Source organism: Anolis sagrei, chromosome 6, assembly GCF_037176765.1.
Source record: "Anolis sagrei isolate rAnoSag1 chromosome 6, rAnoSag1.mat, whole genome shotgun sequence".
NCBI classification, from domain to species: domain Eukaryota; kingdom Metazoa; phylum Chordata; class Lepidosauria; order Squamata; family Dactyloidae; genus Anolis; species Anolis sagrei.
Window position 1 is genome coordinate 129,702,598 of NC_090026.1, and position 23,574 is coordinate 129,726,171.

Below are 23,574 nucleotides of genomic sequence, written 5' to 3' on the forward strand. Positions count from 1 at the left end.
CAGCTTGTGGTCTGCTAGGACCCCTAGATCCTTTTTTATCATGGCCTGTTTTCAACCCAAGTGTCACCCATCCTGTATCTCTGCATTTCATTTTCATTTCCCAAGTGTAGTCCCTTTAATTTCAAAAATTCTTTTTGCTAGTCTTCTCCAATCTTGAGGTCATTCTGAATTCTGACCCTGTCCTCTGGGGCCTTAGCTATCCCTCCCAATGTGGAGTCATCTTCAGACTCAATGAGCATGCCTTCTATTCCCTCTTATTCCTTATGCTGAGAAGAAGACAATGGCCAGCCACTTGGGGTCCTCATTTTCATTGCGTGCTCCACATTTCGCCCTGATCAGCAGAGAACAAGGAAGACAATATCCAGGGCATTCATTATTCACCACCTTTGGGATCACGTAACATGACATGTCGCAGCTCATTTTCCTTGTTGCCTCGTTAACAGGAAGAGCTAATTTCCTCCTTATAAACAAGCTGGTTTTTCCTTCCTCAGACCAAAACTTGGCTCCAGATTTGCAGCCGCAAATTTGTATGGAGCTAGGCTGGATTAGGGATGGCAGGAATATAGGTAAATATGCTAGCTGAAAATATGCGTTCCTCAAATCAGGCTATGCTTAGGATTTATTCCATGTGAGGGAGAAAAACATGCATAAAATGCCATTTTTGGTGCAGAAACCAAGTTTCCTGTGAGGGAAATGTAACTTTTGGTCCATTAAATGACATTTTCTGTGCAAATAAAAAGCCACATTCAGGCTTTTGGAGGGGAAATCATGAGTTCCAAACTCAATGTTCCAAACAGAATGGATTCAAAACTCTCTTGGATAAAAAGAGAGTTTTGAATCCATTCTCAGCCGCTCTGAGTCGCCTTCGGGCTGATATGAGCGGGGTAGAAATAATGCAAATAATAAATAATAAAAATATTCATTGTTGCCTGCAAGAATGACATTTGTGAAGATTCCCACCCCTATCCCAGCTGTAGAGAATAGTCAGAAACCTACTTGTGTTTTGGTGCCTCTTCCTCTTCGTTGTCGTTTCTGGACTGTTTGGCCTCAGGTGCACCATCCTCTTTGTTCTGGTGAGAGAAGAGATGGAGAATTCGTGTAAATAGGTGGTTCCCAACTGTGGTCCATGGACCACCAATGGTCCAGAAGAACTAAAATATGGTCCATGGGCTCACTGTTACTACACAGTTGCAACAACAGTGACTGGTCTCGTGAAATCCTCAGGGAGCATACAACCCCCCTGTTGCGCCAGCTCCATTGGCTGCCAGTCTGCTACTGGGCACAATTCAAAGTGCTGGCCTTGGCCTATAAAGCCCTAAACGGTTCTGGCCCAACTTACCTGTCCGAACGCATCTCCCCTTATGAACCTTCAAGGACCTTAAGATCATCTGGAGAGGCCCTGCTCTCAGTCCCGCCATCATTACAAGCACGGTTGGCAGGGATGAGAGACAAGGCCTTCTCAGTAGTGGCCCCTCAGCTATGGAACGCCCTTCCTATGGAGATTAGATCGGCTTCTTCATTTTTAGCATTCAAGACATGGCTATTCGAGCAGGCATTTGCAAATTCTGAGTAACGGACAAAAGAATGGAATCAACTACAAGATTGGACATTGTAAATTGTAAATCACCTCAAGTCGCCGGAAGACTGAGAGGGGCGGTATACAAATACTGTAAATAAATAAATAATAAATAAATAGTGCCGAGGCTCAGGGCCGTAGCCAGAAAAAAATTTCGGGAGGAGTTGAAATTTTCGGGGGGAGGGGGAGTGTTGAAATTTTCGGCCGGGGGGGAGGGTTGAAACCTGCCTCCTAGCTCACGCTGAAGCAAAGAGCACAGCAGGGGGCAGAGCAGCCTTCCATAGCCTGCAGCTCCGTCCCTGTCAACCACCTCCACCAAGTCTGGCCTCCTTAATGAGAGCATTCAACATGCACACTCCCAACTTAGTTGCTTCGCTACATCAGCTATTGCTGCAAGTAATGACAGTGTGAATAAATTGTCAATATTTGCTTGAGATCGTGCTTGCAGTTCTGGAGGGACTCTTAATTTTTTGCATCTCATAGACTTAACATGGGGATTTGGTTAACCAGTTAAAATTCATGAGTAAACCAGTTTTTTAAAAAAAAAATCTGAAACATTTCAGGGGGGGTTTGAACCCCTAAAACCACCCTCTCGCTACAGGCCTGCCGAGGCTTATTAAATAAGGTTTTCTGTGGGCAAGTAGATGCCAACAACTGGATGGCATATGTTCTGTATCAGAAACTAGAGCTGATGTGGTCTATCCAATGCAATTTTCTGAATCACCTCCCTTAATAAACAAATCGAATCTAAAGTTGAGAAAAAACGTATTGGTAACCCTTTCGGTACTAATGTTGGAAAGTGGTCCCTGGTTTAAAAAAAGGTTGGGAACCACTAAAGTAAATAAAAGACTGCATCAGGCCTGGAGTTTTGTTGATTGGAAAGGAAAAGGCATATACAAGGCAGGCCACAAAAACTGCACATCAATGGTGTCCACGCTGCACCTGCAACCCTTCGGTGCTTGGGCTTAAATCTTATTTCGCTCCTAAAGTGCTCTCTTTCCCTGCAATTTTCCGCTGTGAGTTGCCCGAGCAAAAGAAATTGTAAAGGCAAGACGCAGCAAGGGGGAAATGAATGAGCTCTGCGGTGGCAAACGGGACGTGCAGAGCGGTTGTGCTTTTCAGTTGCTATACTTTCATTATCGCCGTTCCTCGACCGGGTTCAAATCAAGCAACAGGCCAGAGTCAGGAGAAAGACCCAGCAGATGCCCTATAGAAGGGCGGCATAAGAGGGAACCTTTTTTATGTAATTGAATCAATCCTCCAAAACAGTGATGCTCAAACTACCAGTCTGAATTGCATTATTGGGCAGCAGGTTTTTTAAAAAACTAAAGGTTTAATTCTAGAACAATTTTCTGGACTGCCACTTCCATCATTTCCATTGCAACCCACATGTTTGAGTAAACCTAGGCATACTCTGCTTCACCTTGGACTCTAAGCAGGGTCAGCCCTGGATAATACTTGATTTTTTTTTTCATATCAGGAGTGACTTGAGACTAAAGTCACTTCTGGTGTGAGAGAATTGGCCGTCTGCAAGGACGTTGCCCAGAGGACAAGCAGACAAATGTCACCGTGCTGGAAGAAGCAAAGACCACCAGCATTGAAGCGATGGTCCTCTGCCAGATGTTTTGATGTTTTATCATCTTTGTGGGAGACTTCTCTCATGTCCCCGCATGGGGAGCTGGAGCTAACAGAGGGAGCTCATCCGCAATCTCCCCAGATTCGAACCTGCAACCTGTCAGTCTTCAGTCCTGATAGCACAAGGGTTTAACCCATTGCGTCACCAGGGGGTCCAATACTTGAATAGGTGGCCGCAACCAAGACAAGATACTGTATGACACTGCGCTCTGGCACCACGAGATGCTGAGCCAATCTTAAGAAATAGGGCCACAAAGTGGAATCCATGACATGCGAGTGCGGAGAAGAGCAAACCACTGACCACCTGCTGCAATGCAACCTGAGCCCAGCCACATGCACAATGGAGGACCTTCTTGCGGCAACACCAGAGGCACTCCAAGGGACCAGATACTGGTCAAAGGACATTTAATCAACTACCAGGCTTGCAAACTCTATTTGTCTGTTTGTTAAAAAAATTGTTAAAAATGTAATACAACTGCCTGGTTGCTACTGACACAATAAATAAATAAACAAAGCAATTTTATTGTTTGCAATGTTCACTTTAGCAGGGCTCCCTGTGCCCTTAACCCCAGTGAGTGTGTATTTTGCTTCCCAATTTCTGCAGGAATACGCTTGCAAGAAGAGACGGGAAAACGCCCACTTTCCTCTCACAGTCCTCTTGTCAGGACATGCAGGATTTAAAGATCTTTCTGACATCCTACACGGAGCAAATGTGCTTATCTCTTCCACTGTTTTCCCCATCTTGCCCGGGAGCGAATTCTAAAGCCGCCGCTCACTCCTCATTGAAGTCATTGAAGCCATAATCTTCCGCTGAGGGTTGCTATGGAAATGATGGAAGTCGTAGCCGGAATATTATGGCTCCAGGCACACAGGGAAAAGAAAAAAAACAAAGAGGCAAGGGACAGGGCTTCAAAAACCCAAATACCCCTCAGCGCTCCAAATCAATAAAGCATCCGTTCCCTCTGCTACAGGAACACAGGCAGGTAAGTTGGGGCAAAATGGAGGCAGGCTTCTGAAGTGAAAGACCAAGGTTGCACAATTCTAGCAGAAGACGCGGAGTCAAACAAAAAGAAAGGAAATTACCATTCTATCAAAGCGCTGCCACTTAGTCAATGCAATGGTAAAAGGCCACAGAAGGAGGCATTCAATTCAAGGGCACAGTCCCAAGTGCTGTGATGATCTATGAAGTCCTATATAGTGCCAGGACATCTGAAGGACACACACACTCACGCACAAACACATGCCTTTAAATTATCTGGCAAGGTACGAGGGGCGTTCATTAAAGATTTCCCCTGACCCACTTCTATTTATCACAGGACGCTGAAACTGCACATGTGTCATGATATAAGTCTCTCTAGTTTATGCGCCAATTTACAACTCAGAATTGATAATGGTCTTGGTTGTACAGATGCTGACGTGGTGTGAGGTTTGATAATAAACCCAGTGGAATACAGCACAGTCCTCAAGTTCCTTTCCTTGAAAGGCCGCACACCCAAGGAGACGTTCGATGAGATGAAAGAAATTTATGGTGGGGATTCGCCATCATATGATGGGAGTCAAGAACTGGCATCATCCATTCCATTGTGGTCAGATTTCGGTGCAAACAGCTCCAATTCCAAGACAATCCCACTCGACTATTGATGAACACACCATCCAGAAAGTATTTTATTTATTTATCGTGTCAGGGCAACCAGTCAATTATATTACATTTCTAACAGAAACAAAGCAAGCAAACAGACAAAATGCAAAATTTGTGAGATTGGTAGTTGATTAAATGGCCTTTGACCAGTATCTGGCCACTTGGAGTGCCTCTGGTGTTGCCACAAGAAGGTCCTCCCTTGTGCATGTGGCAGGGCTCAGGTTGCATTGCAGCAGGTGGTCTGTGGTTTGCGCTTCTCTGCACTCGCATGTCGTGGATTCCACTTTATGGCCCCATTTCTTAAGGATGGCTCTGCATCTCATGGTGCCAGAGTGCAGTCTGTTCAGCGCATTCCAAGTCGCCCAGACTTCTGTGTGCCCAGGGGGGAGTCTCTCATTTGGTATCAGCCATTGGTTGAGGTTCTGGGTTTGAGCCTGCCACTTTTGGACTCTCGCTTGCTGAGGTGTTCCAGCGAGTGTCTCTATAGATCTTAGAAAACTATTTCTTGATTTAAGTCATTGACGCGCTGGCTGATACCCAAACAAGGGATGAGATGAAGATGTCACTGCCTTGGTCCTTTAACTATTGGCTGCTACTTCCCGGCAGATGTCAGGTGGTGCAATATCGGCTAAACAGTGTAATTTCTCCAGTGGTGTAGGGTGCAGACACCCCGTGATAATGCGGCATGTCTATTCCATTCACTACCTAGCCCAAAAGGTCAAGATGAATGTGGTGTACGGGACACTGGATGACGACTTAGCTCACAAGTAGGGTCTAACACAGGAGGGGGGCTGGTGGAAGGATGGTCATGGTCGTCTACTGCTCACGGACCCTCTGATGCGAGAAGTCGCCCATCGACTCCACAAGAGCACCCACTGGGGTCATTATGCAATGGTTGAACACTTGACGACCCTCTTCAATGGTCCTCACATGGTCCAGGAGTCCATCTGAGCTTGTCGTTGCTGCCTGCTGTGCCTTAAGAACAACCTAAAGACCCAGAGGCGGCCAGAACTGAGCTGCAGCCAGACCAGGTATGGCAGGTGGACTTCGCCAAACTGCCAGCTAGTAAGAAGCTCATGTACTTGTTGGTGTTTGTGGACTGCCCATCTGCATCTCTTTGGACAATGGGGCCTCTTTCATCTCCACGATCGAACAGATCTCCACAGCCCTCAAGATCAGATGGCATACCAGCTGGCATCTGAAGGCCAGTGAGTAGGTGGAGAGAATGAATCAGACCATCAAGAGACAGTTAGTAAAACTTTGCCAGGAAACGAACCTGCCGTAGCCAGAGACACCCCCCCCCCCACCCCTCGCCTTGACTAGGATTAGGGGCTGAAGCTGAGTCCTTTTGAAATTTTATATGGTAGACCTTTTCCTTCCTCACAGGTTCCTCTGAAAGCTGCCCATCTGCACGAGACAGGGTCCGATAGTATTAGGGAAAGATTATCTTCTCTCACCTCTATTCTCTCTTCTTTAAACAAGTATCTACTGTCCCATCTTCCTATCCCTTTGGATGCTCCTGTTCACGTCTTTTTGATTGGGGATCGGGTCTTCATGCAATCTTGGAAGCCTGGACCTCTCTGGCAGAAGTGGGTTGGACCTCATCATAGAATCATAAAGTTGGAAGAGACCTCATGGGTCATTCAGTCCAACCCTCTGCCAAAAAACAGGAAAATCCGTTCAAAGGATCCCCAACAGATGACAAATGCATTTTGCACATTTCCTTTCTGGAGCTTCCAAAAAATGAAAGAGCTCCCTGGGATTTTCTCATCACTCAGATTTTGGACCAGAACATGGAGAGGATGAAAGTGAGAAAATAAGTCATTTTGATGTTTTACCCCCTCTTTAAAACACAATGTGTGTGTGTGTTTGATTCATGGAGATCTCAGGAATTCTATCCTCCTAAAATATAACTTATACTACCTGGAATTCCTTGGCAGTTCTTTCAGGCTTGGGGAAGGTTCTTCATTTTGGATTGACACCCCCAGAATCCCCAACTTGGTGGATTCTGGGAGTGTTAGTTCAAAAGGCACTTTTCCCCACACTCTGAATCTGGACATTCTAGCCTGCAGCTTTTCAGGGGGGGAAACCAAAACAACAACAACAACAACCAACTTTATTTGTACCCCACCCCATCTCTCAAGGGACTCAGGGCAAATAATAATACACAAATCAATATACAGACAAACAAGATAAACCAAAACACAAGTAAACAGCATTAACAATAAAAATGATAAAACATTCCTATGAGTTAAAAGGGGCTTACTAGGAATCAAGGTCAAATCCTGTATATGAGCCTACAAGTTATTTTTTGTAGAACATGGAAACCCTTTGGTTGATTTTAAGCAAATCACACGCTCCCAGCCTCAAGGAAACTCTTAGTGTTGCCCATAAGCTGGAAATGATGTGAAGGCACACAACAACAACAACCGTTTCTGTAGACTTCTCTGAAGGGCTGTAATAATAGGAAATGCTATTTCCTCTATTGAGAAGGGAGGTGTTGTACAATACATTATCATCATCATAATGTATTCATACACAATCTCTTTATTAATGATAATAATTAATAATGTGTTTATTAATAAATCATTTATTTCCCGCCTCTCTGTGTGACTCAAGACGAGGTACCAGCGCTACTACCTAATTTCAAAATAATTTGCATCCTCTTGCAAAGGGAACCGTAGGAAAGTTGAAGGAGGAAATAAACAAACATACATCTTAGAGCTTTTGCCAAATCTGTAATTTTTAAAATTATTATTATTATTATTATTATTATTATTATACTGACACAAAAAAACACCATGACACAGCAAAATCACAAGTCAAACACTTCCCAAGCGTCTAGGACTGTGTGAAGTATTTTTGAATGATGCGCACAGATTCAAGTCAGGTGGCCTTTTGCAGTTGACAGATCGTGATTTTGCCAATGTTTACTGTTTCCAAATGCCAGCTGAGATCTTTTAGCACGGCCATCAGTGTGCCGATGACCACTGGGACCACCTGGACTGGTTTATGCCAGAGCCTTTGCAGTTCGATTTTGAGGTCCTGATCACGGCTGAGTTTTTCCTGTTGCTTTTCGTCAATGCGACTCTCACCAGGTATGGCGACATCAATAATCCAAACTTTTTTCTTTTCCACAATCATGATGTCTGGTGTATTGTGTTCCAAAACTTTGTCAGTCTGGATCCAAAAGTCCCACAGTATTTTTGCGTGTTCATTCTCCACTCCCTTTGCAGGTTTATGATCCCACCAATTCTTTACTGCTGGCAGGTGGTACTTGTGACATAAGTTCCAATGAATTATTTGGACCACAGAGTTGTGCCTCTGTTTGTAGTCCGTCTATGTTATTTTCTTGCAGCAGCTGAGGAGATGATCCATGGTTCCATCAGCTTCCTTGCACGGTCTGCATTTTGGGTTATCCACTGATTTTTCAATCCTGGCCTTAATGGCATTGGTTCTGATGGCTTGTTCCTGGGCTGCAAGAATCGGGCCTTCTGACTCCTTCTTCAGAGTTCCATTCGAGAACCATCACCAGGTCTTCTATTATTATTATTATTATTATTATTATTATTATTGACATTATGAATACCCATCTTCCCTCTCTTTTAAATGAGACTCAAACCCCCAAATTTACAAAATCCAAGCAGCTCCTCTATGCATTTGAACTGCAACCCCTCAGCCTCAGCTGTTCTACCCTTTCACCTCGTATCTATGTAAATAAAAATATAATGTTTGTTTGTGGGATTAACAAAACTCAAAAACCACTGGGGGAATTGACACCAAATTTGGACACAATACACCTAACAACCCAATGTATGTCCTTCACTCATAAAAACACTGAAAAACACAGCAGAAGGGATTTTAAAAGCCCCAAAAAGGTAAATGACAAAAAGCTAAATGACAATACAGAAAAAAGGGAAGAAGGAGGGAGGGAAGGGGAGGAAAAAAAAGAAAGAAAAGAAAGAGGGAGAGAAAGAAAGGAAAGGGAGAAGGAAGCATGGAAGCAAAGAGAGAAGGAAGGAAAGAGGTAGAGAAGGAAGAAAGGAGAGAAAGAGGGAGGGAGGGAAAGAAAAAGGGGGAAGGAAGTAAAGTTGGAGAAGGAAGGAAGGAGAAAAGGAAAGAAAAAAGGGAAAGAAGTAAGGAAAGGGGGAGTGAAGGAAGGGGGAAGATTCAGAGAAAGAGGGAGGGAAGGAAAGAAGGAAAGAGAGAAGAAAGAAAAGAAAAGAAAGAGGGAAGGAAAGAAAGAAGGAAAGGGAGAAGGCAGCTTGGAAGCAAAGAGAGAAGGAAGGAAGGAAGGAAGGAAGGAGGTAGAGAAGGAAGAAAGGAGAGAGAGAGGGAGGGAAAGAAAAAGGGGGAAGGAAGCAAAGTTGGAGAAGGAAGGAAGGAGAGAAGGAAAGAAAAAAGGGAAAGAAGGAAGGAAAGAGGGAGTGAAGGAAGGGGGAAGATTCAGAGAAAGAGGGAGGGAAGGAAAGAAGGAAAGAGAGAAGGAAGAAAAGAGAGACAGCAGAAGAGAAAGAAAAAGGGGGAAGGAAGGAAAGAGATAGAGAAGGAAGGAAGAAGAGAAGGAAAGATGGGAAGGAAGGAAAGAGGGAATGAAGGAAGGAGGAAAAGAAGGAGAGAAAGAGGGAAGGTTGGCCACAGCAACGCGTGGCAGGTACAGCTAGTGTTTCAAAAAGGAGAAATGAAGAAACCATTTCTCTCTCATTCACAATTAGAAATGACAATCCTTTCCTTTTGAATATATAAGCCAACCAGAGTGGTCTGTGATTAATTTCAATTTTTCCCCTACTTGAAAAGCAAATGGTCCAAATTCTAGAAATATCCAGTCTTGCAAGCTCCTCGCCTGCCCTTTTTTTTAAACTTAGGCTATTTACCACGACAATATTTAAGTCAGAAGGAAAATTTATAGAACAAGCAGGTTAATTTCAGGGAAAAAAAACATCAGGGAGCTGTTTGGAGATGTAAATGGCATGTTTTGCCCATACTAATGAAGCATTCCCAAGCGGGGGCAAGACAAATCTAACGGCGCGTTTTTGGAGTTGATCATTAGCCTAGTTTCCCTGAGCTCCATCTTTTTATAAATGTTTTAAAAAGCACACACACACACACACACGCACACACAAAACACTACGATCTCCGGCGAGTTTAGAAGAAAGGATTGCTGTTCAACAAGGGAAAGTTCAAATAGCACAGCTTCCAAGCCGAATCTTAACTAAAAATAAAAGCAGACTTTAATCACGCATTTCGTTTGCCCTTTCCAAACCGGAAGATCCTTGAAAAAAATTCTATTTTGCACAAAAAGGAACTGTGAAACCCCCAGTCCTTGCTGTTATCGTGTGGAAGATAAGCTTGGAAACAAGAGGGGAACTTGGTCAGGAATCCAACAAAGATGAATTCGAATTGCAGAAAATCCTTCTTAGGGAGAGGAAAAGGCAAATTAAAATGGCTTTTCTCCTGTTGACTTCTGTTTTCAGAATCAAGCCAGGTATAATACGCAAATATATCTCACAGCAACCTTTGAGTCCAAGAGAAAGCAGCTGATAGCATAAGATTTCATAGACCTAACAATGGATCTATACCAGTGGTTCTCAACCTGTGGGTCCCCAGATGTTTTGGCCTTCAACTCCCAAAAATCCCAAGACCTGGTAAACTGGCTGGGATTTCTGGGAGTTCTAGGCCAAAACACTTGGGGACCCACAGTTGAGATCCACTGATCTATACTATAAAATGCATGCAGGTTTTACATCACTTTAATGCAACACTATGGGTTCATGGGAGTTGTAGTTTGGTGAGGCCCCAGCACTCTTTGGCAGGGAAGGTGAAAGACCTTGTAAAACTACAACTCCCAGGGTCCAGATCATCCCCAGAAGGTCCTGGATATTGAAATCAGGCATGAATTCTGCGTCAATTTGAGTTTCTGTCCAATGTAAACAAACCCCAAAACTCTGCTAAATTGGAAGGTTTCTTAAATGGGCAATCATACTGCCTGCCATTATGCCACGCTGCCCATCACCTGATAGTCTATACGTCCCACAAGTTGTGGGTTCCATGAAGAAGAGAAAAGGTCTAAAGCAGGCATGGGCAAACTTCACCCCTCCAGATGTTATGAACTTCAATTCCCACAATTCCCAACAGCCGGGAGTTGGAGTCCAAAACACCTGGAGGGTCGAAGTTTGCCCATGCCTGGTCTAAGGTAAGATAAAAGTTTCCCCTGAAATAAGTCTAGTTGTGTCTGACTCTGGTGGGTGGTGCTCATCTCCATTTCTAAGTCAGCATTGTCCATAGACCGCACTGTCCATAGAAGAGCCAGCATTGTCCATAGACACCACCAAGGTCATGTGGCCAGCATGACTGCATGGAGCACCGTTACCTTCCCGCAGAAGCATTACCTATTGATCTCACATTTGCATGTTTTTGAACTGCTAGTTTAGCAGAAGCCGGGCCTAACAGCAGGAGCTCACCCTACTGTCTGGATTCGAACTGCCGACCTTTCAGTCAGCAAGTTCAGCAGCTTTAACCCGCTGCACCTGCCTGGTGTAAAGGAAATACTATTTCCCCATCTTTGGTTCCAAGAAAGAAATCCTCCAAAGTAAATACAAGAATGGGGGAAACAGCCAAGACCAGCGCACTAAGTAAAGAGCTTGCCATGGCACAGTGACAGAGGAAGAATCCCACATTCATACTCTGCGATGAATCCCACATTTCCCAAATACTTGCAGAAAGTGTTTAGAAAACCCTCCTCCTCTTCTGGGCTGGCTCAGCGCTTGTTATCTGCAATTAATCCCCTTCCACTTTCTGTTATTTATACCACTGTACCGACTGGCGCCGACAGGTTTAAAAATACAAGTGCAAGCCTTCCGAGCTGTCACTTCCCCAACACCTCCTACAATCTTTGCAAAGAGCAAAGTGCGGGCCTGAGTTTCTCAACTCCAAACAACGCCTCATTTCCAAGAAATCAGTTTGCAAAGGATGGGGAAAGGTGCCATTAAATTCTGCTTTTGTGGGGCTGTTCAAGAAATAAAATTGGAAACCGCTGGTTTAGAAGTTGTTTCCCACCAAAGAGATTGGTGAAAACCTTAGAAATAGCCACCCATCAGACAAGCGGTTCTCAACCTGGGGGTCGCGACTCCCCGAGGGGTCGCCTGGCCATTTCAGAGGGGTCACGAGGTTGCCTCCTTTGGCCCCACCCTCTCCGACTCCCGAAATAGCGGCCAGGCCCCTCCAGTATTTTCTGTTGGTCATGTGGGTTCTCTGTGCCAAGTTTGGTCCAGTTCTGTAATTTGAGGGGGGGGGGGTCTCAGTGGTCTGTGGAAGTCAGAGCTGAATCAGTTGAAGGTACTGCAAATCCCATCAACCATTGTCCATATTCCTCAAACGTATTGTTTTTGGGATTAATCACTATGCTTTAATTAGGTTCAATTTGTAACAATTAAAATACAGCCTGCATATCAGATATTTACGTTATGATTCATAACAGTTGTGAAATTACAGTTCTAAAGTAGCAATGAAAATAATGAAAATAATTTTATGGTTGGGGGTCACCATAACATGAGGAACTCTATTTGGGGGTCATGGCTTTAGAAAGGTTGAGAACCACTGCATCAGAGGAAATGATGGTCATCTTGAACTCAAAACATGGTACCTTGAAGGCTGTGTGGACTGGAACTCCCATCATCCCCAGGGCCATTCAAACAGACCGTGTTTTCATATGTGTCATCCTCATAACTATAGGTCACTGACTAGCCCAGAGAAGAGTTAATGTATGTATTCATGTATAAGCCAACCCCATGTATAATTCAAGGACAGGTTTTGGGGCCAAAATTGTGGATTTTTATATGACCTGCGGACAAGTCAAGGGTGTTTCTGTGGAGAAGGAAATACATCAATGCCACTTTGGCAAACATCACAATTTCCCCAAAACATCCTTCCTTTTCATTCCTCTGTCGGTCCAATTTCTGAGACATTAGAAAGCACAACAGCTCTATCTCTCATCTGACAGCTTAGGTATTTGAAGATTACTGATATTCCATTTTTAGTCCTCTCATCTACAGGCTAAATAATTCATTCCTTACAATGCCCGGTTTCCAGAATATTCACAATTTAGAGTCACCCTTCTCTGGGCGAATTCTTAGCATCATGGATCTAAGAGCTGGAATGAACTATAAGGGCATCCAACTCCTTGCTTGAAAGGTGTACATGGAATTTTGGCATAAAGCAAGAAAGTCCACTCCACTTCTAAAGCAGCCTGAGAAAACCAGCGCTCTTCCAGCAGTCACCAGCCAATCCCTCTGCAATGCCAGAAATACAGCTTAATGGCATAACATTATAAAATGTTGACCATTTCCCCACTCCACAAAAGTCAACATTGACATTGAAATACAACACCGCCTGAGCTCTGCGAGCGCAGCATTTTCCGAATGAAGCAGAGAATATTTGAGGATCGGGACATCTGTAAGGAGACCAAGGTACTTGTTTATGAAGCTATTGTCCTCCCAACCATGCTATACACCTACGAAACATGGACTGTCTACAGACATCATATGCAACTCCTGAAACGATTCCATTAGTGGTGCCTCCAAAAACTCCTGCAAATCTCTTGGGATGACAGGCAGACAAATGTCAGCGTGCTGGAAGAAGAAAAGACCACTAGCATTGAAGCGATGCTCCTATGCCATCAACTCCGTGGGACTAGCCACGTTGTCTGAATGCCCGATCACCGTCTCCCAAAGCAGTTACTGTATTCCCATCTCAAGAACAGAAAAAGGAATATTGGTGGACAGGAAAAAAGATTGACAGATGGGCTTAAAGCTAACTTTAAAACTGGGAAGCCCTTGAATGCTCTAACTGGAGGTCAGCTGTATCCAGCAGTGCTGAGGAATTCAAAGAGGCACGAATGGAGGGCAAAAGGGAGAAATGTGCCAAGAGGAAGACTCATCAAGTCAACCCTGACCAGGATTGCCTTCCATCTGGAAATCGATGTCCTCAGTGGAGAAGAACATGCAAGTCAAGAATAGGGCTAAACAGCTACCTACGTATCCACCATCAAGACAACTACGCTTGGAAGGCCATCATACTCGGACAACGAGGGATTGCCTAAGTAAATAAATCTCCACAACAGAACAGTATATGAATTATTTCTAATGTTTATAGAATCCTAGAGTTGAAAGAGACTTCGTAGGCCATCCAGTCCAACCCCATTCTGCCAAGAAGCAGGAATATTGCATCCAAAGCACCCCCGACAGATGGCCATCCAGCCTCTGTTTAAAAGCCTCCAAAGAAGGAGCCTCCACCACACTCTGGGGCAGAGAGTTCCACTGCTGAACGGCTCTCACAGTCAGGAAGTTCTTCCTAATGTTCAGATGGAATCTCCTTTCTTGTAGTTTGAAGCCAATGTCCCGTGTGCTAGTCTCCAGGGAAGCAGAAAACAAACTTGCTCCCTCGTCCCTATGACTTCTTTTCACATATTTATACATGGCTATCATGTCTCCTCTCAGCTTTCTGAAGCCACAGGGAGGAGGGAGCAAGCTTGTTTTCTGCTTCCCTGGAGACTAGGACGCAATGGAACAATGGCTTCAAACTACAAGAGAGGAGATTCCATCTGAACATGAGGAAGAACTTCCTGACTGTGAGAGCCAGTCACCAATGGAACTCTCTGCCCCAGAGTGTGGTGGAGGCTCCTTCTTTGGAAGCTTTTAAACAGAGGCTGGATGGCCATCTGTCAGGGGTGATTTGAATGCAATATTCCTGCTTCTCGGCAGAATGGGGTTGGACTGGATGGCCCATGAGGTCTCTTCCAGCTCTTTGATTCTATGATTCTTCTTCAACATACCCACCTCCTTAAGCTGCTCCTCATAGGGCTTGTTTAGGAGGAATGTCTTTTCTCGTGATTCTGTTGCTCCATGTACTTTGAAGCTGACTCCACCTTTTACATGACATCCCTTCAGGTATTTAGAGATGGCTATCATGTCACCTCTCTACCTTCTGTTCTCCAAACGTAATTGTACCCAACTCTTTCAGTGGTCTCTCATAAAACATAAGGTCTGACCAAAGCCATAAAAGAAATGCTAGTATTTTAGGAATTGCACGGGTTTGTTCTGTTTCATGCTACACACTCATATTTATCTTGGGATCTACGAAGACCCCAAGATCTTTTTATACCTGCTGGGGTTGGTTTCAGAACCCCCCTTAGATACAAAAATCCATGGATACTCAATATACACAGTAAAACGGTGCTTCTCATATTAAATCAAAGGATTTTTTTTCTTGCCTTTAGGATTTTTTTCTTAAATAATTTCAAGTCATGGATGATTAAATCTATGGATACAGAACTTGTGGATATGGAGTCCGGCTGTACTGCTGCCTAGCGATGTGCCTCCTATCTCATATGCATGCGCATTCATGCATAATGCAATTCATCACATTTATTCCTGCTTAAACCCACTTTATTTTGGTCTGCTACGGTCACCTTGAATCCTAATTCTGTCTTCCACAGATAAGATCTGAGGAAAGTTAAACAAGCCGGTTTCCATGGAAAGGTTTAAGCACTCTTTGCTCTGCTACTTGAAACCAAAGCATGCGCCTAAATCTCTCCCAACTTCATTGGGTTTCAAAGTGCTTAACCCTATCAAGGCAAGGTTGGGTGTTTTTGTTTTTTTCCAAGGGAGGATTGCGCTTTCTGTTTAAGAGATTAGGAAAACTTTACTGCACCAGACTATAACATTAAATTCAGGTATCATTTTAACCAAAGTAATTTTAGTTATTTTTTAATGTTTGCTTTTGGAAAAACGGATTTAAATTTCAAAGGATCTGCATTTTTTAAAAATCAATTTCCCTCTTAAAATCTCTTCCACCTTATACTTGGATGAAAGTATAAAGAGCCCCCATAACAGCAGAAATCTGCACCCTACACCACTGTCTGCGCCCTACACCACTGGAGAAATTACACTGCTTAGCTGGTATTGCACCACCTGACATCCACCGGGAAGTTTTTCAGTTTTTCAGCCCTTTTTTAGGCTGAAAAAGTCCCCCTCGGCTTATACTCGAGTCAAGGTTATTTATTATTTTACTCTCTTGTTATTATTATTATTATTATTATTATTATTATTATTATTTCACTTATTATTTTATTCTATTTATTATTGTTACATTTATCGTTTTACTCTATTATTGTACATTTATTATTTTACTGTATAATTGTTGTTATTGCCACATTCATTATTTCACTCTTTTTATTATTATTGTTATATTCGGGTTGGCTTATACTCGAGTATATACAGTACTCACATTTGCATATTTTCAACTGGTAGGTTGGCAGAAGGTGGGCCTAACAGCAGGAGCTTGCCCCGCTTCCTAGATTCGAACCACTGACCTTTTTGACAACAAGTTCAGCAACTCAGTGGTTTAACCCGCTGCGCCACCAGGCAGCTGTTTTGGAGGACATAGAAATTCCTGGAGGACCTGGAGAATGCCTAGAAACCATTTCCTCCACCAAGTGAAGCCACAGATATGGCTTCCAGAATGACATGGGTCTTGCTACATAGGAATTATATTTCCAAAAACTATTTATTCCAATAGGACTTGCACAAAACCCACCAATTGCATCAGTCCAAATGCTGTTTCTCTAAAGCAAAGCATAGCAAACTCCCGGAATCCAGCCTCCTCATTGAAGGAATTTTTTTCCCTCCGTAGCCGCTAAAAAACTATATTAGTTGCACTATTAATAAAGCATGAGCTGTGGGGCAGGCGGTTTATCTTGCCAGATGGGCCAGACATATCACTTTATTCTCATCATGGATAATTCATAGGGCCGTAGCTCCTCAGGGGCACCGGCGGCAAGGAGAACGCCGGCAAAGCTTCGGCGATCATCTTTCTTCCTAATTAAAAGACAAAAGGCTTCGGACGGAGCAGAGCAACCCTTCTCTGCTTTGAAACAAACAATGACAAGGAAGACAGGAAGCAGCCTCCGCTGAGAGTGACCCCAGGGCATTCCTCCTTCGAATCACCGTATTTACGCGATTCTGGTGCGCAACCCAGATTACATCGTGAAAATTAGATTTGAATATTATGGAAATCTTATTGGTGCTCCATGATAAGGAAGAAGGAAAGCTGGAGAAGCAATGGAGTTTCCCCACAGAGCCAAGCCTTCTTATAGTTGTGCTCCTTTGCCTCCCTCCAGCAAGTAAGAAAAGAAAATGGGGCTCCATTGCATTCAGCCACAGCAGTTAAAGTAGTGCCAAACTGCTTTAATTCTACAGTGTGGATGCAGCCTATGTTGCGCAATGGGCTCTGTTAGGAGTATTCAGAAGTGGCACAGCACTCATTGACAGTGAAAGCTCAAGACTTTGTAAAAACACAATTCCCATGATTACATATCACTATGTCGAGTAGTTAAAGTAATGTCAAGCTACATTTCTTATACAGTGTTCCCTCATTTATTGCGGGTGTTATGTTCCAGGGCCACCCGCGAAAAGTAAAAATCCGCGAAGTAGGGATGTCTGTGTGCCTTTGATTAGGTAGTCCCAAAGAATTGGCCCTTTAATACCTAAGTTCCGGCACTTTAGCATGGCCTTCCGCTCTACGATCCTGACATTATAAAGCCCAAAGACCATTATTCTCCCTCTATTTATTTATTTATTTATTAGCGGCATTTATATGCTGTCCTTCTCACCCCGAAGGGGACTCTGTGTTGCTGTGGCCCAGTCTGTTGATCTGGAAAATAAAGTAATGAGAAAGTGTTGGTTTCTAATCTATGTAATGACTTTCTGCTTGTGGATAAACTGTATTTCTTGCTGTTTCTTTGTCAGTGTTGATGTGGAGATGGTCTGGTTTGCCTACTCTGGAACAGGCAACATATAATTATCCTTCTTTAGGGGTCCCTTTCAAATCTATGATACTATATCTCACTGTGTGTGAATCATATCTATCTATCTATATCTATGACTGGATGGCTCTTTGTCAGGAGGGCTTTGATTACGTTTTCTTGCCCTGATGAAGGGAGTTGGACTGGATGACCTTGAGTATTTTCCGTTGGTCATGGAAGTTCTGTGTGGGTTTGACCCCATTCTGTCGTTGGTGGGGTTCAGAACATTCTTTGATTATAGGTGAACTATAAATCCCAGTAACTACAACTCCCAAATGCCAAGGTCTATTTCCCCCAAACTCCATCTGTGTTCATATTTGGGTGTATTGAGTGCTTGTGCCAAGTTTGGTCCAGATCCATCATTGTTTGAGTCCACAGTGCTCTCTGGATATAGGTGAATTACAACTCCCAAACTCAAAGTCAATGCCCACCAAACCCTTCCAGTATTTTCTGTTGGTCGTGGGAGTTCTGTATGCCAAGATTGGTTCAATGTCATTGTTGGTAGAGTGCTATTTGATTGGAGCTGAACTATAAATCCAGGCAACTACAACTCCCAAACATCAAGGTCCATTTTTCCCTAAACTCTACCAGTGTTCTGGAGCACAAGACTCCTGACTCCTGTTGGTCATGGGAGTTCTGTGTGCCATGTTTGGTTACATTCCGTCATTGATGGAGTTCAGAATGCTCTTTGATTGTAGGTGGACTATAAATCCCAGCAACTACAACTCCCATATGACAAAAATCATATTTTTTGAGTGATGGTCACTCCTTGTGTTGTGAGACATTTTGTTGCCAAATTTGGTGTGATTTCATTCATTGGTTCTTTTGTTTTTAAGGTACTCATTATGCACAGAGCATTTTTATATATATAGAAGAAAGAAAGAAAATAATACAAGGACCAAGTAGCAACAGTCAGAACTAACCACGGATGGCGGGGACAAGAGACAGGGCCTTCTCTGTGGTGGCCCCTCGGCTGTGGAACACCCTTCCCATGGACATAAGATCAGCTCCGACGTTAATGGTGTTTCGAAAAAAATTAAAAACCTGGCTGTTCAAACAGGCATTCAGATAAACAGTGCAATGAATATGATGAATATAGGAACGGAATTATAGACGACGAGTTGGATCACGATTCTAGTTACGAGACTCTATTGTGTTGTTATTGATGAGCCATTACTTGTATATTATGCTCTCATGGTTTTAAATTGTTATTGCTATTTTGATATGACTGTCTTTTTGCTCTGTTGTGAACCGCGTTGAGTCGCCTACGGGCTGAGAAACTGCAGTATACAAGCAAAGTAAATAAATAAATAAACAACAGACTGGTTCAAGATTGGGAAAGGTGTACGGCAAGGCTGCATCCTCTCACCCAACCTTTTTAACGTGTATGCAGAACACATCATGCGAGGATGTGTGGGGCTTGAGGAATGCAAAGCTGGGGTGAAAATTGCTGGAAGAAACATTAACAACCTCTATTTTCCAGTTGTCAATCATTCTTGTTGCCATAATCTTGGTTTTTTTGACGTTTAGCTGCAACCCGGCTTTTGCGCTTTCTTCTTTCACCTTGATTAGAAGGCTCCTCAGCGCCTCCTCGCTTTCGGCCATCAGAGTGGTGTCATCTGCATATCTGAGGTTGTTAATGTTTCTTCCAGCCATTTTCACCCCAGCTTTGCATTCCTTAAGCCCCGCACATCCTCGCATGATGTGTTCTGCATACAAGTTAAAAAGGTTGGGTGAGAGGATGCAGCCTTGCCGGACGCCTTTCCCAATCTTGAACCCGTCTCCTGTTCCGTGGTCAGTTCTGACTGTGGCTACTTGGTCCTTGTACAGATTCCTCAGGAGAGAGGGAAGGGGGCTTGGGATGCCCATCTCACTAAGAACTTGCCACAATTTATTATGATCCACACAGTCAAAGGCTTTAGAATAGTCAATGAAGCAGAAGTAGAAGTTTTTCTGAAACTCCCTGCTTTTCTCCATTATCCAGCGGATATTGGCAATCTGCTCTCTCGTTCCTCTACCTTTTCTAAACCCAGCTTGAACATCTGGCAACTCTCTCTCCATGTATTGCTGGAGTCTTCCTTGCAGGATCTTGAGCATTCCCTTCCTGGCATGAGAAATAAGGGCCACTGTACGGAAGTTTGAGCAGTCTTTCGCATTTCCCTTTTTTGGTATGGGGATATAAGTTGATTTTTTCCAGTCTGATGGCCATTCTTGTGTTTTCCATATTTGCTGGCATATGGCATGCATCACCTTGACAGCATCATCTTTTAAGATTTTAAACAGTTCAGCTGGGATCCCGTCGTCTCCTGCTGCCTTGTTGTTAGCAATGCTTCTTAAGGCCCCTTCAACCTCACTCCTCAGGATGTCTGGTTCTAATTCATTCACCACACCGTCAAAACTATCCTCGATATTATTATCCTTCCTATACAGATCTTCTGTATAGTCTCGCCACCTTCTCTTGATCTCTTCAGCTTCTCTTCAAATCTCTTCAAATGCAAGATACTCCACTTTGGCAGAAAAAATGAAATGCAAAGATACAGAATGGGGGACGCCTGGCTCGAGAGCAGTACGTGTGAACAAGATCTTGGAGTCCTCGTGGACAACAAGTTAAACATGAGCCAACAATGTGATGTGGCGGCAAAAAAAGCCAATGGGATTTTGGCCTGCATCAATAGGAGCATAGTGTCTAGATCTAAGGAAGTAATGCTACCCCTCTATTCTGCTTTGGTTAGACCACATCTGGAATATTGTGTCCAATTCTGGGCACCACAATTCAAGAGAGATATTGACAAGCTGGAATGTGTCCAGAGGAGGGCGACTAAAATGATCAAGGGTCTGGAGAACAAGCCCTATGAGGAGCGGCTTAGGGAACTGGGCATGTTTAGCCTGAAGAAGAGAAGGCTGAGAGGAGATATGATAGCCATGTATACATATGTGAGAGGAAGCCACAGGGAGGAGGAGGGAGCAAGCTTGTTTTCTGCTTCCCTGGAGACTAGGACGCAATGGAGCAATGGCTTCAAACTACAAGAGAGGAGATTCCATCTGAACATGAGGAAGAACTTCCTGACTGTGAGAGCCGTTCAGCAGTGGAACTCTCTGCCCCGGAGTGTGGTGGAGGCTCCTTCTTTGGAAGCTTTTAAACAGAGGCTGGATGGCCATTTGTCAGGGGTGATTTGAATGCAATATTCCTGCTTCTTGGCAGAATGGGGTTGGACTAGATGGCCCAGGAGGTCTCTTCCAACTCTTTGATTCTAGGATTCTATGAAGGGGCCTTCACTTGCCTTGGAAGGCCTTACATCCGGGGCCCAAGGACTCTAAATCCCTTCATTAACCCCCCCCCCCCAACCCTTAATACACCCTTTCCCCAAGGAAGCCCCCCACTCGCCTGCCTCGCCGCCGCCCCGGTCCTCTCCCGCAAGGCCTTCAGGCGCTCCTTCCGCCTCAGAGCCTCTTCGTGCAGCGCCCCCGGCGGAGCCGCCATCTTGCCCGACCACACTGCGCAGGCGCGACGCGGAGAACTCGCCCGGGGAGAGCTAGCGGAGCGCCGAGACATCGATTGGATCCATCTATGCCGCGGAGAGGGGTGGCGAGCGGAGCGCCGAGGGCATCGATCGATGTCTCTTAGGACCAAAAGCACACTGCACTCTCCATAGGAATCCTGATGCAGGCGAAACGTCAGGAGAGAATGCCTCCAGAACATGACCATATAGCCCGAAAAAACCTACAACAACCCAATCATCATCATTATTATTCATTCTACCATATAAATGGACCAAAAGTTTCTTGGACCTTGGAAAACTACAACTCCCAAGATTCTTATGCTATTGAGACGTGCCAGTTATCATTCACTCATTCATTCTACAGTATATATAGATGGATCCAAAGCTTCTTGGGCCTTGGAAAACTACACCTCCCAAGATTCTATGGCATCGAGACATGGCAGTTATTATTATTAATTAACTTTCAGTCTACAGAGTAGATGGACCCAAAGCTTCTTGGACCTTCAAAAGCTACAACTCCCAAGATTGTATGGCATCAAGATGTGGCAGTTGTTGTTGTTCTTCTTCTTCATCATCATCATCATCATCATTCTATAGTGTAGATGAACCCAAAGTTTCCTGGTCCTTGGAAAACTACAACTTCCAAGATTGCATAGCATTGTGATGTGGCTGTTGTCGCTGTTGTTGTTCTTCTTCGTCTTTCTATGGTGTAGATGGACCCAAAGTTTATTGGACCTTGGAAAACTGCAACTCCCAAGATTCTTATGCTATTGAGACGTGGCAGTTATCATTTATTCGTTCATTCATTCTTCAGTATATACAGATGAATCCAAAGTTTCTTGGACTATATAGCGCAAAAAAACACTACATCAACCCACTATTATTTGTTTATTTATACCCCTGCTTTATCTCTCCCGAAGAGATAAGGCAGCAAAAGAAGTCAAAGGAAATCTTTACTTTCCTTTCCCACTAAGGAGGTAGGGTGCATCCACACTGTAAAGTTAATGCAGTTTGATCTTGCTCTGACTCCAATGACTCAGTGTGATCGAATCCTGGGAGATGCAGCTTTACATGGCTTTTAGCATTTCCTGATGTCATGCTAAACTACAACTCCAAGGATTCCATGGCAGGTAAATTGGTATTGAACTACATTAATTCTACAGTGTGGGCATCAAACTGTGGATATCAAACCGTGGAAAAGGAGAGCATAATGTCATGCCCAGAAGGGATAGAAAAATAGATGTGCAAACCATTCCCAAGGTCGGGTCCTTTCCATCCAGATGTTTGCGCTTTGAATAATTGAGCAGCGATGGTGCAAAGCCGGCTTCAAAGCAAAGAGGCGGCAATCGTGGCGTCAGTGCCAAGAACTGGAATAATGACGAATCCAGACCAAAGTTGGAAGTGACAGCCAGGATGAAGGGCAGATTAAAGGCTTCTCCCAGGAATAAATTACTTGGATGTTGGAGAGATTTTCTGCAAGAGACTCATGAATATGCAGGCCTGCCCTTGGGTGCATCTACATGGTAGCATTGATGCAATTTGGCACCGCTTCCACTCGCATGACTCAATGCTTGGGAACCACGGAACGGCCCCGATGTCTCCCCAAACTACAACTCTCATGACTTCATAGCTTTGAGTCATCGTAGTTCAAGTGATACCAAGCCAAAGTGCATTAATTAGATAGTGTAGCTGCTGCATTTCCTAATCAGGCTCAAAATAGCATCGCAAAATTGCATTGCAAGTTTCACATCCATTTATAGCACCACGGGGATGTTCCAAAGGGCTCCAGAAGGACGCGAAAAGAAGGAAGGCACAGCAAAACAACTCCTACGTTTTGGGCTTTCTGTGTATCATGCGGTGAACATCATACACAAAGAGCCTCATGCGCAATGCTATATTTATCCATGGAGTTTGGAAGTTTGAGCAAGAACAGCGTGAGACGGAGCCACATGGGGAAACAATTGCCTTCCACCCACTGAGGAATTTCCTTTTGTACTATGCATCCCAAACCAGATGGAAATCCACCGCCCCTCCAAGTTTGAACCTTTCCTTGACAACAGCCGTGGTGCATTTCCATATTATGTCCAATAAATAAAGACAGCTTTCCTTGGAAATCTCACCATGAGTCTTTCTAAATCAGGAACGACTTGACGGCACACAGCTTGGGCTCCATCTACACTGCAATATATGGAATCTTTGTTGTTCATTCGTTCAGTCGTTTCCGACTCTTCGTGACCTCACGGACCAGCCCACAATAGAGCTCCCTGTCGGCCGTCACCACCTTCAGCTCCTTCAAGGCCAATCCAGTCACTTCAAGGATGCCATCCATCCATCTTGCCCTTGGTCATCCCCTCTTCCTTTTTCC

At 44.1% G+C, this 23,574-nt stretch overlaps 1 protein-coding gene across 1 annotated transcript in view; it reads right to left on the reverse strand.

Moving 5' to 3' along the window:
• CCDC12 (coiled-coil domain containing 12) overlaps positions 1-21,210 on the reverse strand; it is a 35,188-nt gene extending 13,978 nt beyond the window's left edge. The window contains exons 1-2 of the mRNA XM_067470408.1: positions 21,095-21,210; positions 997-1,070 (exon numbers count right to left, since the gene is read on the reverse strand). Coding sequence (XP_067326509.1) covers positions 997-1,070; positions 21,095-21,190 — 170 coding nt within the window. The 5' untranslated portion in view covers positions 21,191-21,210. The remainder of the gene's footprint in view (positions 1-996; positions 1,071-21,094) is intronic.
• Between the last annotated feature and the right edge of the window lie 2,364 nt (positions 21,211-23,574).